This window comes from Papio anubis, chromosome 18 (genome assembly GCF_008728515.1).
Source record: "Papio anubis isolate 15944 chromosome 18, Panubis1.0, whole genome shotgun sequence".
Taxonomy (NCBI): Eukaryota; Metazoa; Chordata; class Mammalia; order Primates; family Cercopithecidae; genus Papio; species Papio anubis.
The window spans coordinates 69,620,521-69,633,683 of NC_044993.1; the positions used below are offsets into that span (position 1 = coordinate 69,620,521).

General features: G+C 54.5%; 1 protein-coding gene across 4 annotated transcripts; it reads left to right on the top strand.

The window, feature by feature from the left end:
* Positions 1-1,110: 1,110 nt before the first annotated feature.
* On the top strand, positions 1,111-12,807 carry PAM16 (presequence translocase associated motor 16). 4 transcript variants are annotated; one of them, XR_004179886.1, is made up of 5 exons: positions 1,111-1,267; positions 9,713-9,797; positions 11,388-11,692; positions 12,073-12,138; positions 12,653-12,807. XR_004179886.1 is itself a non-coding variant. In XM_009195889.3 (5 exons), the coding sequence occupies exons 1-5, from the start codon at positions 1,265-1,267 to the stop codon at positions 12,737-12,739; spliced, it is 378 nt and encodes a 125-aa protein (XP_009194153.1). In that variant the 5' UTR covers positions 1,134-1,264; the 3' UTR covers positions 12,740-12,807. The 4 variants fall into 4 exon arrangements, 2 of the variants coding, with proteins under 2 accessions (XP_009194153.1, XP_021787406.2); XR_004179887.1 differs by having other exon boundaries at positions 1,123-1,267; positions 11,477-11,692; XM_009195889.3 differs by having other exon boundaries at positions 1,134-1,267; positions 11,556-11,692.
* Positions 12,808-13,163: the final 356 nt, after the last annotated feature.

Sequence of the window (13,163 nt, forward strand, 5' to 3'; positions counted from 1 at the left end):
TCGCGCCACTGCACTCCAGCCTGGGAGACACAGCGAGACTCCGTCTCAAAAAAAAAAAAAAAAAAAAAAAAAAAAAAAAGAAGGGAGGATAAGCCAGTCTCAAAAGGCTGCACATTGTATGATTCAATTTCTTTTTTTTTCTCATTTTTCATTTTTATCTTTTTTTTTTTTTTTTTTTTTTTTGAGGCAGGGCCTGACTCTGTTGCCCAGGCTGGAGTGCAGTGGTGTGATCACAGCTCATAGCAGCCTCTACCTCCCAGGCTCAAGAGATCCTCCCACCACTCAGCCTCCCGAGTGGCTGGGGTTACAGGCGCCTGCCACCACACCTGGCAATTTTTGTATTCTTTGTAGAGATGGGGTTTCACCATGTTGCCCAGCCTGGCCTTGAGTTCCTGACCTCAAGCGATCCACGTTGGCCTCCTAAAAGTTTTGAAATTACACCTGGCTTGCATGATTCCATTTCTATGAAGTGTCCAGAACCTGTGAATCCATAGAAAAATGAGTGGTTGACAGGGGCTGGGGGAGGGGGCTGGGGAGTGACCAATGGGTGATGAAAATATTCTGAAACTAATAGTGGTGACAGTGGCACAGCTCTGTGAATAAAAGGCATTGGATTGTGCACTTGAAAATCATGAAATGTATGGATTATATCTCAATAAAGCTGTTACTTTTTTCATTCATGGAGGGCAAGTCACGGCGTTGTAAGGGGTCCTGGTGGGCCTGATTGAGGTGACATTTGAGCAAAGATTTGAAGGAGGGAACCAGCTTCCCAGGCAGTAGGAATGTGGATGAAACCTAGTTTGAAGTTTGCTGTTTTCTAAAGTATTCCTGAGAATTTGGCATCCTACTCCATATTATGTTCATTGATTTCATATAATGTTGCATTCCCAAATATTTTGGCAAAATCAAGGGCAGAAATCGCCCAACGTCTGACCGATGTGCTTAGCTGCTTCAGCGCACCGGGGTAGGCACGCGGGCAGTTGAAGCTCCTGGTACCGCCCCTCGCCCTCCCAACGCCCGCCCCCAGTTATCCAAAGCGCAACGCAGGCTCCGCGCTGTGTCAAACCCCGCCTCCGACTCCGCCCCGAGCCTCTACCACACTGCCGGCGCCCGGCCCCGGGACCCAAGGAATGCGCATGCCCAGCGCCGTGTCGCGCACGCGCTCTCTACGGCTTCCCTTGACCTCTGACCCGGCGACCACCCTTGAGCCCCGGCCGCTGGGCCAGGAAGTCGGAGTTGGAGCACCTGAGGCAGAGCGGCTGCCATGGTGAGACCCGAGTCGAGGGCTACCGGGGAGGGGAGGCCGAGTCGGACCGGGGGCCGGGCGGCGAGCTTCGGGCTGGGAGGCGGGAGTCGTGCGCCTCCTGCGTGCCCGGCAGAAAGCATGGTCTGGGGGCGTTGCACCCAGGGGGATCGAGGCCGGCAGCGGCGGCCTCAGGGTCAGGGAAAACGTGGTTGCGCTGTGCCTAGCCCGCGTGTGAGCGAGCAGCCGTGGGCGGCGGTGGAGCATGGGGCTGGCCGGTGAGCACCTCCCCTGCCCTGGAACCTTACAGCGCTGCAGAGTCGATGTTGCTGCCCTGTTGTTGTCCCCAGTGGAAAAATGGCCTTTCCAGGGAAGTGGCAGACCTGGGACTTGAACTAGGCTCCGAGACACCGAGCATGGAGCGTTCGTATGATACCGTTGGCACCTAGAGCCAGTCAGCAGACGTGCGCCACACTGTCAGGTCACCTGGGGAACCTTTAAAAGTGCAGATTTGGCCGGGTGCGGTGGCTCACGCCGGTAATCCCAGCGCACTGGGAGGTTGAAGCGAAGATCACGAGGTCAGAAGATCGAGACCAGCCTGACCCACATGATGAAACCCCGTCTCCACCAAAAAATTAGCCGGGTGGGGTGGTGTGCGCCTGTAGTCCATGCTACCCGGGAGGCTGAGGCAGGATAATCGCTTGAACTCGCGAGACAGGTTGCAATGAGCCGAGATCCGCCATTGCACTCCAGCCTGAGCGACAGGGGAGACTCCGTTTCAAAAGAAAAAAAATTATATATATGTATTATATATACTACATATATTTATATATACTATATATTGTTACATATTTTTATATATGATATGTTATATGTATACATACACACATTTTATATATATATATATATTAGCCGGGCATGGTGGCGCATGCCTGTAATCCCAGCTGCTTGGAGACTCAGTATCTCTTTTTTTTTTTTTTTTTTTTTTTTTGAGGCGAGGTCTGCATCTGCCGCCAGGCTGGAATGCAATGGCGGATCCTGCTCACTGGCCTCGCCTCCAGTTCCATGCGTCCTCCTGCCTCAGCCTCGACGCTGGGACTACGAAATATCCCTCCAGCGCCCGGCACAGACGCCCTTTGAGGCGGAGTCTCGCTCTGTCGCCCGGGCTGGGTGCAGTGGCGGATCTCAGCTCGCAAGCTCATACTCCTGGGTCCGCGCCATTCTCCTGCCTCAGCCTCCCGGTAGCTGGGACTACAGGCTCGCCACCGCACCGGCTAGTTTTTTGTGTTTTGTAGAGGCGGGTTTCACCGTGTTAGCCAGGATGAGATGCGATCTCGGCTCGTGATCCGCCGATCTCGGCCCTCCGATGCTAAGGATTGAGCAATCCAGCGCCTCCAGGCCACCATTTCAGATTTTTGTGTTTTTTAGTAGAGAGGCGGGGTTTCACCATGTTAGCCAAGGATGGTCTCAGAATCTGCGACCTGGTGATCCGCCCGTCTCACGACCTCCCAAAGTGCTGGGATTACAGGCGAGCCACCGGCGCTCCGGCACCTCGGTATCTTGTGCCATGGGAGGCAGGAAACGCAGTGAGCCAAGATTGTGCCACTGCACTCCAGCCTGGGCGGCAGAGCAAAACTCTCTCAAAAAGGAAAAAAAAAAGAGGGGAAAAAATAAAAGTTCAGGTTCTTGAGCCCTATCCCTGGAGGTTCTGCATACATAAGTTCCCCAAGTGACTCTGTTGCAGCCACTCCTTTTTTTTTTTTTTTTTTTTTTTTGAGACGGAGTCTCGCTCTGTCGCCCAGGCTGGAGTGCAGTGGCACGATCTCTGCTCACTGCAAGCTCTGCTGCCTCCCGGGTTCACGCCATTCTCCTGCCTCAGCCTCCCTAGAAGCTGGGACCACAGGTGCCCGCCACCACGCCCGGCTAATTTTTTTTTTTTTGTATTTTCAGTAGAGACGGTTTCACCGTGTTTGCCAGGATGGTCTCGATCTCCTGACCTCGTGATCTGCCCGCCTCAGCCTCCCAAAGTGCTAGGATTACAGGTGTGAGCCACCGCACCCGGCCTGCAGCCACTTCTTAACTAACATAGTAATAAGGATAACGTAACAGCTAACAGCTTACAAGTGCCAGCCCCTGAGCTGAGGCTTTATGTAGAGTCTCTCATTTAATGTTTATGAAGTTCTGCTGTCATTGTCCTTATTTTACAGATAAGGAACCTGAGCCCCAGACAGTTTTGACTCCTCCATAGTCATGCATTGCACGGTGTCAGAGACCTCTTTTGAGCCCAACTCTGTCCCAAAACTCATGGGTTTTTTTGTTTGTTTGTTTTTTGAGATAGGATCTCTGTCTGTCGCCCAGGCTAGGATGCAGTGCAACGATCCTAGGTCACTGCAGCCTTGAACTCCTGGGCTCAAGCGATCCTCCTACCTTAAACCCCCAAGTAGCTGGGCCTACAGGTGGGTGCTAGCACACCTGGATAATTTTTATATTTATGTAGTGATGGGGTCTTACTGTGTTGCCCAGGATGGGTCTCCTAGGCTGGAGTACAGTGGCACAGTCACAGCTTAGTGCAGCCTCAACCTCCTGCGGCTCAGGTGATCCTCCCATCTCATCCTCCCGAGCAGTCTCAGCCCCCTGGGTAGTTGGGACAACAGGCATGCTCCACTATGCCCAGCTAATGTTTTATATCTTTTGTAGTTAGGTGTCACCACGTTGCCAGGCTGGTCTCAAACTTCTGGGCCCAAGCAGTCCTCCTGCCTTGGACTTCCAAAGTGCTGGGATTATAGGCCTGAGCCACCGCACCCAGCGTGATAGTATATTAACAAGAAAAGAAAGTACTGGCCGGGCGCGGTGGCTCACATCTGTAATGCCAGCACTTTGGGAGGCCGAGGCGGATGGATCACGAGGTCAGGAGATGGAGACCATCCTGGCTAACACGGTGAAACCCCGTCTCTACGAAAAATACAAAAAATTAGCCGGGTGTGGTGGCAGGCGCCTGTAGTCCCAGCTACTCAGGAGGCTGAGGCAGGAGAATGGCTTAACACGGGAGGCAGAGCTTGCAATGAGCTGAAGGTCGCGCCACTGCACTCCAGCCTGGTGACAGAGCGAGACTCCGTCTCAAAAAAAAAAAAAAAAAGTGCTGACCGAGTGCAGTGGCTCACACCTGTAATCCCAGCACTTTGGGAGGCTGAGGTGGGTCGATTGCCTGAGCTCAGGGGTTCGAGACCAGCCTGGGTAACACGGTGAAACCCTGTCTGTACTAAAAATACAAAAAATTGGCCGGGTACAGTGGCTCACACCTGTAATCCTAGCACTTTGGGAGGCTGAGGTGGGTGGGTCACCTGAGGTCGGGAGTTCGAGACCAGCCTCATCAACATGGAGAAACCCCGTCTCTACTAAAAATACAAAATTAGCTGGGCGTGGTGGCGCATGCCTGTAATCTCAGCTGCTGGAGAGGCTGAGGTAGGAGAATTGCTTGAACCCGGGAGGCGGAGGTTGCGGTGAGCCGAAATCATGCCATTGCACTCCAGCCTGGGCAACAAGAGCAAAACTCCATCTCAAAAAAAAAAATTAGCTGGGTGTGGCGGTGGGCGCCTGTAGTCCCAGCCACTCGGGAGGCTGAGGCAGAAGAATTACTTGAACCTGGGAGGCGGAGGTTGCAGTGAGCCGAGATCGCACCACTGCACTGCAGCCTGGGCCACAGAGCCAGACTCTGTCTCCAAAAAAAAAAGAAAGTGCTGTCGGAAGGTATACATGGGAGAGCCTGGGAAGGATTTCACCTGAGGGATGGGGGGATGATGTTAAGTCCTGAGGGATGTTGGGTTTTGACAGGATCAGGGTAGAAGGGAGGATGTTCAAGGTGCAGGAACTCAGAACAGCAGAGGCCCTGAGGAGTACAGAAGTATGAGAGCGGCTCTAGGATCAGAGGGTGTGGTTGCAGCGTGGAGAGAGATGAGGGTGAGAAGTTGAGGCCAGACCAGGCGTTGCGAATGCCACGCTGGGGAGTGGACCAAATCTGCAGGCGGCAGTGGAGAATTGTGTGTGTTCTGGGAGATGGCCAGAACCCTCCTGCAGAAGAGTTAGGAGGCGCTTGGAAACCCTGCCTGGGGACATGGAGTTCATGAGACATCAGGTTGGGCAAGGCTGCAACAGCCGTATTCATTCAGATGCATCGGGGGCACCTGCTGTGCCCGTCACTGGCCGGGCCCCGATTGTCGTGGCACGTGCTGCAGTTGTGGTCCAGACCTTTCTCCTGTCTAGTTGTGATGCCTGTATCTGTTTCAGGGGCCCTGGGTGACCAGAGTGTCCTTGAGAAGAGAGTGAGTCTCAGGCTGTCTGCTTATCTACCCGGAGCCTGGGGCTTGGCCTCAATGGCGCATTGCATGGGAATCTCAGACACAAGTCAGTGTAAGCCCCATTGCTGAGTGCCTCCCACAGCACTGTGTGTGGTCCCAGCTGCTGGGCTCTGGTCCTGCCTCGGGCCAGGTTGCTGCCCAGCAAGGAGGTGCATGTGCTGCCTCCATGCGTGCCAGGGTTGGATCCTGTGCTTCTAACTGCTGCTGTCTGACAGCCACGTGGCCTGAAGTTGGATGCCAAGTCAGCTGGGTCCTCTCACCTGGGACCCTCAGGCCCAACTGTCAGTCAGTGGACTATGGGATGTTTGGAGCCTCTGGGAGGGGCCTCAGGTAGTGGTTGGTTTGGTCACCCATGGTAGCCACAGCTGGCAGAGATCTGCTCCCTGTGAGTGAGCTCTGAATGCAGCCTGACCCATGGTGGAAGCTCAGGGGACATTGGGGTACTGGATAGGTGGATGAGGGGCGTGGCTGTACCGCCTAGTTCTGGGCCTGCCGCTGTCTGTCCATGTGGTGTTAATGGCATTGCCTCCTGAGAGCCTTTTGTCCTCTTGTGAGGAGGGCATTATTCTCTCCATTTCGCAGTTAAGAAAACTGAGGTAGGCTGGGCCCAGTGGCGCACGCCTGTAATCCCAGCACTTTGGGAAGCTGAGGCAGGCAGATCATGTGAACCTAGGAGTGCAAGACCACACCTGGGCAACATGGTGAAACCCCATCTCTCCAGAAAAGTACAAAAATTTAGCCAAGTGTGGTGGCGTGTGCCCAGCCTCCAGAAGTTACGAAGTTTCCACCTACTTGTGAAATCCTAACCCACCTGTGTTTGTTCATTCCCCTAATGGCCCATATCACATCCCGCCTGTTAAGGAAAGAGCGGGTCCTCGGAGGCTGAGTACAAGTAGCTCCAGCTACTCGGGAGGCTTAAGCAAGAGAATCTCTTGAGGCTGGTAGGCTGAGGCTGCCAGTGAGCCATGACTGCACCACTGCACTCCAGGCTGGACGACAGAGTTAGACTCTGCTTCAAAAAAAAAAAAAGGCCGGGCGTGGTGTCTCACGCCTGTAATCCCAGCACTTTGGGAGGCCGAGGCAGGTGGATCACCTGAGGTCAGGAGTTTGAGACCAGCCTGACCAACATGGTGAAACCTCATTTCTACTAAAAATACAAAATTAGCTAGGCTTGGTTGTGTTCACCTGTAATCCCAGTTACTTGGGAGGGTGAAGCAGGAGAATCGTTTGAACCTGGGAGGCAGAGGTTGCAATGAACTGAGATCAAGCCACTGCACTCTAGCCTGAGTGACAGAGCGAGACTCAGTCTCAAAAAAATAAATAATAAAAAACCCAAAACAAACAAACAAAAAAACAGGTTCAGAGAGGTTGAGTAATTTGTCCAGGAGCACACAGCTATTGAGAAACAAAGCTAGGGTTCTGGTCCCAGGTCAACGTGGTTCTCATTCTGCTGCCTTGCTCCTTCCCAGCTCCCTGAGGGAATGTAGTATGGTGTTCTGCAGCCTTCACCCCTGAGGAAGCAAAGGGCCTATATCAAATGAGCTGCTATTTTGAAAGAAGCTTTGTTACTTCATAGTGCCTGGTCATTGACAGAGTTTGTGAAACAGTAAGGAATGAAAACCAGTGTTTATTGAGCATCTACTGTACCGTTAGGCTCTGTGCCAGGCACTTGACAGGCATTATCTCATTTAATCCATATGACAGCTTTATTGGTGGCCACATTTTACAGGTAGGCACACTGGGGCTCAAAGGAGTTGAGAACATGTCTGTGGTCGCACAGCTGGGATTTGCACACATGTTATCCCAAAGCCTGCAGGTATAACCACTACACTACACTGCCTCTTCTGGGAGATGCCTCCCATGGGAACCTTGCTGGCCTCAATGGGCCGTCCAGTCTGCTGAAACTTTGCAGTCCAGCCACCCTCTGCCCTGCAGCTCTAGGCAGCTAAAGCCACAGGCCATCACGCCGCTTTATGACCTCCGCTTTTAACGTTCATTATTTTGCAACAGTCATTGGCCTTGGCAGAATAGTAAACAAGTGATTGCAAGGCCGTGCGATAGCAGCAGAGGGACCGAGTTGGTGGGAGGGGTAGTTTGAGACCTGAGCTGTGTTTCAGGCGGAGGGGACTCTCTGCCTTTCACCTCTGTCCTTCAGACAGCACCAGCATCCCATCCCTGAGCCTCCTGTTCCACTAGGGAGGGGCTGTAGGAAGGAGGCGAAGTCACCTGAGACTGCAGGTGTGAGCAGGTGCATTCCTGACCCGCCCTCGCCTGCAGTACAGCCCCAGCCCTGCCCCGTGCCATGATTATAGGAGGGTACAGCTGGCCAGAGCCCTGCCCCTCGCTGTGATCACAGGAGGGTCTCCTCTGGCCTCTGCTTTCTGCTGTGAAATCCAGAAGTTACGAAGTTTCCACCTACTTTTGAAATCTCAACCCACTTGTGTTTGTTCATTCCCCAATGGCCGGTAATTACATCCCGCCTGTTAAGGAAAGAGCAGGTCCTCGGAGGCTGAAGAAGGCCAGCTCTGAAGTGGAATCCACTGGAATCTGGAGCGAGCCCTTCTAGCCTCTGGGTTGGGTTCTTGATACTTGTCGGCTTGCCCAGGAGCCCTCCCTTCAGACCCCGGGACCCTGCGTAGTGGCTGCGGTGACTGATAGCGCCAGCCTTGGGTTTCCCGTCTGCCTCTGAGGCACCCACTGTGTGTCCTCAGGCCAGTCAGCAACCCCGGCCCCCCCACCCCCGAGTTGTCAGAATTAAAAGGCACAATGAATTGAACGTGTTTGGCTGTTTGGCGCTGTGCCTGGGGTGCGGGCTCAGTTGATACTTGTTGACTGAAGGGAAATCTACAGAAAAGCACTAAGAAGAAAGGGAAAGTCACTTGGCTGTGCCGCATGAGCTTTCAACCTATGCCTAGCCGCCTCCAGCCCTCGCCACGCCCCCGCGTCTACAGCTTTGCAGTCACAAGGTCCTTTGTAAATGCTGTCTATATATAATCTCTTTGTTTCACATAAGATCTGTGCATCTTTCCCTGTCATCCGCCAGATTCACAGTCTTTCCCAGGCCAGCGTAGGCTGTTGGCTGCTTGCAGGAACTCCCTTCTCCCTTCTCTCCTGCCAGTTTTGGCTCAACCCAGTCCCTTTGCCTAGAAAGCCCTAGTATTTCCGTCATGATTCTACCTGCCCTGCAAAGCCCAGCCCAGGAGGAGTCCCCTCCTCTCACAGAACCCCATCTCAGTCTTGAGCTTTTGTTCTCGACTCTGTGCTTCCGGTCGCCTCTTACTGAGTCTTCCCCAGGGCCTCCGTGCGGCATGGGATCACACGTGTAGCCTTCCAGCATGTTCAGCCTGCTGTGCGACAGTGGGGTTCCCTGCCGGGCCAGCAGTGTGCTCCGACTCAGGGCAGGGACCAGGTTCTGTGTAGCTTTGTGCTCAAGTGCTGAGCAGAGTAGACTCTCAGCAGATGTGTGAACAAATGGGTGAACCACTGGCTGAACAAATGAACGAGCCTGACTGTCCCTCATCATTTGGTCCATAGTGTGTTGAAATACCCTCCTAGTGGGCTTTTAGTTCCTTGAAGATGGAAACAAGTTTGCTTAGTAACTTTGTTTTATTGAATGGAATGGACTTAAACTCATCAGACTTGGGAGAATTAGGACAGATCTGTTTCCCCACTGGTAAAATAAAGGTTGGGCCTGATCTCAGAAACTCAAGAAGAGTGATTGTGGGCCCCAAGGTCGAGAGAGAGATATTGCCAGGTCCAGGACTGTCCCTGTGTTCTGGGTCCCAGACCACAGTGTTTCTTCCTGAAGCTGGTGGCTGCAGCCACTTTGCCTTGCTCCTCTCTGCCTTTTCTGAAGGATGATGGGGGGCCAGACTGCCTCTGGGAGCTCCGTCAAGTTCACCCCCCCCCCAACTGCCTGCCCAGTGAGTAACTAAGCCACCCACCACGGAAGCTTTCATTCAGGGTGCTTTGGAGGGGGTGGCCTGGGGCTGCAGCTCTGTGCTTCATGACCTCGGGTCTCCAGGAGCCTTGCCACTTGGCAGCCGTTTCCAGGGCCCGTCTCTGTGGGCCCACAGGGAGCAGCCTGCTAAGCGGGTGCCTGATTTACCCACAGGCCAAGTACCTGGCGCAGATCATTGTGATGGGTGTGCAGGTGGTGGGCAGGGCCTTTGCACGGGCCCTGCGGCAGGAGTTTGCAGGTAAGCATGGGTCTGTCTCCCCTTTGGGTTGGGAGTTCCTCTCCAGGTCAGATTTTCCCCGTAGCCATGGGCACCTCAGACCTGCTGGTTCTGCAGTGTGGGTAGCCTGGGGCACTTCCCATGGTGGGGGATGGTGCCAGACCAGGGCATCCTTTAGTGGGGACCTGGTTATCAACAGCATCCAGGGCAGGAGCTGGCACACTGGCCCATACGGATACCTGGTTTTGTAAACATAATTTTTTTTTTTTTTTTGAGATGGAGTCTCACTCTGTCACCCAGGCTGGAATGCAGTGGGGCAATCTCGGCTCACTGCAACCTCTGCCTCCTGGTTCAAGTGATTCTCCTGCCTCAGCCTCCTGAGTAGCTGGGATTACAAGCACCCGACACCACACCGGGCTAATTTTTGTATTTTTAGTAGAGACGGGGTTTCACCATGTTGGCCAGGCTGGTCTGGAACGCCTGACCTCAGGTGATGCGCCCTCCTCAAAGTGCTGGAATTACACGTGTGAGCCACAGCGCCTGGCCCTGGTTTTGTAAATTGATTTGATTGGAACATAGACATACCCACAGGCTGCTTTCTTTTTTCTTTTTTCTTTTTTCTTTTTTTCTTTTTTCTTGAGACGGAGTTTTCGCTCTTGTTGCCCAGGCTGGAGTGCAATGGCGAGATCTTGGCTCACTGCAACCTCCACCTCCCGGGTTCAAGTGATTCTCCTGCCTCAGTCTCCCGAGTAGCTGGGGTTACAGGCATGCGCCACCACGTCCAGCTAATTTTGTATTTTTAGTAGAGATGGGGTTTCTCCATGTTGGTGAAACTGGTCTTGAACTCCCAACCTCAGGTGATCCACCCAACTCGGCCTCCCAAAGTGCTGGCATTACAGGTGTGAGCCATCGCACGCAGCCCTTTTTTTTTCTTTTGAGACAGTCTCACTCTGTTGCCCAGGCTGGAGTGCAGTGGGTGTGATCTCAGTTCACTGCAACCTCTGCCTCCTGGGTTCAAGCAATGCTCCTGCTTCAGCCTCCCGAGTAGCTGAGACTACAGGCATGTGCCACCACACCCAGCTAATTTTTGTACTTTTAGTAGAGACAGGGTTTCACCATGTTGGCCAGGATGGTCTCGATCTCTTGACCTCGTGATCTGCCCGCCTCGGCCTCCCAAAGTGCTGGGATTGCAGGAGTGAGCCACTGTGCCCGGCTGACAGGCTGCTCTCAAGGCAGAGTTGAATGGTTCCAGTGCAGGCTCATTAGCCTGCAAAGTCTAAAATAGCTACTCTCTGAGCCTTTAGGAAAAGTTTAGCAGCTCCTGATTCTAGTTTCTGGGGTCACTGAAAGGGAAGAGGTCATCCAACGCAGTGGCTTTGGTGGTCTAGGTGACAGGTGGGCAGCTGGGCTGCTGCAGAGCCCTCTCTTGCCCGCAGCCCCACTGTACAGTCCCCATCATAGCCTAAAGCTCCCCAGTTTGCTGTGCCCCTGGGATATGGGGGTTGGGGGACAGGGTCATCTCATAGTCTAGGTTGGGGACCAGGAACCAGTTTTAGTGGTCAGACCCTGCCCTTATCCTCCAGTGAGGCACGTCTGTCCTCACTTTCCCAGCCTCTACCCCCTAAAAAAGAAACCACTCCAGGAGAAGAGGCAGCTCCTAGCCACCTGTCCCTGTGTCTCTCATCCTGTGCCGGTGGCAGGGGTGAGCCACCAACTTGGAAGGCCCAGGGTGAAGTCTGGGCTGCTGAGGACTGAGCGATCACCCACATGTCCACACAGCCAGCCGGGCCGCAGCTGATGCCCGAGGACGCGCTGGACACCGGTCTGCAGCCGCTTCCAACCTCTCCGGCCTCAGCCTCCAGGAGGCACAGCAGATTCTCAACGTGTCCAAGCTGAGCCCCGAGGAGGTCCAGAAGGTGAGGCCACTGGGCCGCCCGAAGTTTGAAGGGGAGAGGCTGCCAGGGCGGGAAGAGTGAAGGGAGGCCTGGCCAAGGAGGTCCGATGTGGAGGCTGCAGTCATACCCGGCTCGGACTCCAACTTGCGGGAGTCACTGTTGCTGGTGAAGTTCTAGGCCTGAGGCAGGAGAGTTGTAGAGACAGAGTGCTTGCCGGTAGCAGCCGAGTTGCCCTCCAGGGTATCCGTCCTCATCTCTGCCTCTTAGTGGCCACAACAGCTGCATGTGGCACACAGGGTGGAGAGGAGCCCTGTTGCCTCTCTGATGTGGCCCCACATAGCCTGCCCGGCATCTCTCGCCTGCAGTCTGCAGCCCTCTCACCCGTCCCCTCTCCTCTGCAGAACTATGAACACTTATTTAAGGTGAATGACAAATCCGTGGGTGGCTCTTTCTACCTGCAGTCAAAGGTGAGTGGTCTTTGATTCTGGGAGGAAGTAAGTCATGGGACCCCCTCTCCTCACCCGGGGCTCGATTCCCAGTCGGGGGAGCTGGCCAGCTAAGGGCTTAGCACAGAAAACTGCCGGGCCTTCCCATGGTGCCCCAGCCTCAGGGAGTCCCCCTGAACTGCCACCCCTCTGACTGCTTTAGCTCTGCGGGGTCCAGCCACTCAGGCTGTGTCACCCCAGACAACAGCCCTCCCTCCCCGCAGCTGGGACTTGGAAGGAGCAGGAGCCCCAGCCGGTGGGGTGCTAGAAAAAGCTTTCAGCTCACAGAGGTTACAGCATGCGCTGGGCCCCTGCAGCTCAGCTCTGTCTCCCCAGACCACCCCCTGACCCTGGGGCACCACTGAAGGAAGCATTAGTATCCACCCACTGCCCTCCAAAAAACAGACCTGGGCTGACGGGAAGAGGCTGTCCGATGTGGGCAAGGGGTATGGGGCAGAGGCTTGGCCTCCTGGCCTGATTATCTGTGACCCACTAGGTGGTCCGCGCAAAGGAGCGCCTGGACGAGGAACTCAAAATCCAGGCCCAGGAGGACAGAGAAAAAGGGCAGAAGCCCCACACGTGACTTCTTGGCTCCCCCCACCCACCCCGCCACCTCTAATTTATAGCTTGGTAATAAATGTCTTTTCTGCATTTCTCGTGTGCATGTGTCCGGATTCCAGAAGGCAGGTTGCTCCTCCTGCCACTTGTGGGGCTGTGGGTGCTGGGGACGGGGAGGCAGCAGCCTTTAACAGCCCAGAAGGGCCGGGCTGGGTGAGGTTGGCGGGCAGCCAGTGGGTCCCAGCTGAGTCCTGTCACGTACAGGATGCAGCCGCTCCTGCTTCCACAGCACCCGAGCCAGCGTTAGGCTCCCTCTCATGGCGTCCCTGCCCCCAGAGCTCTGTCGGCAGCCACCGTGTCTCTGGAGCAGGTTTGAACCTAGCACCTCAGTAATCTGGGCACGATACCCCAGAATGCGGCTGGGCGAAGAGGGGCCTTTGCCCGCCACT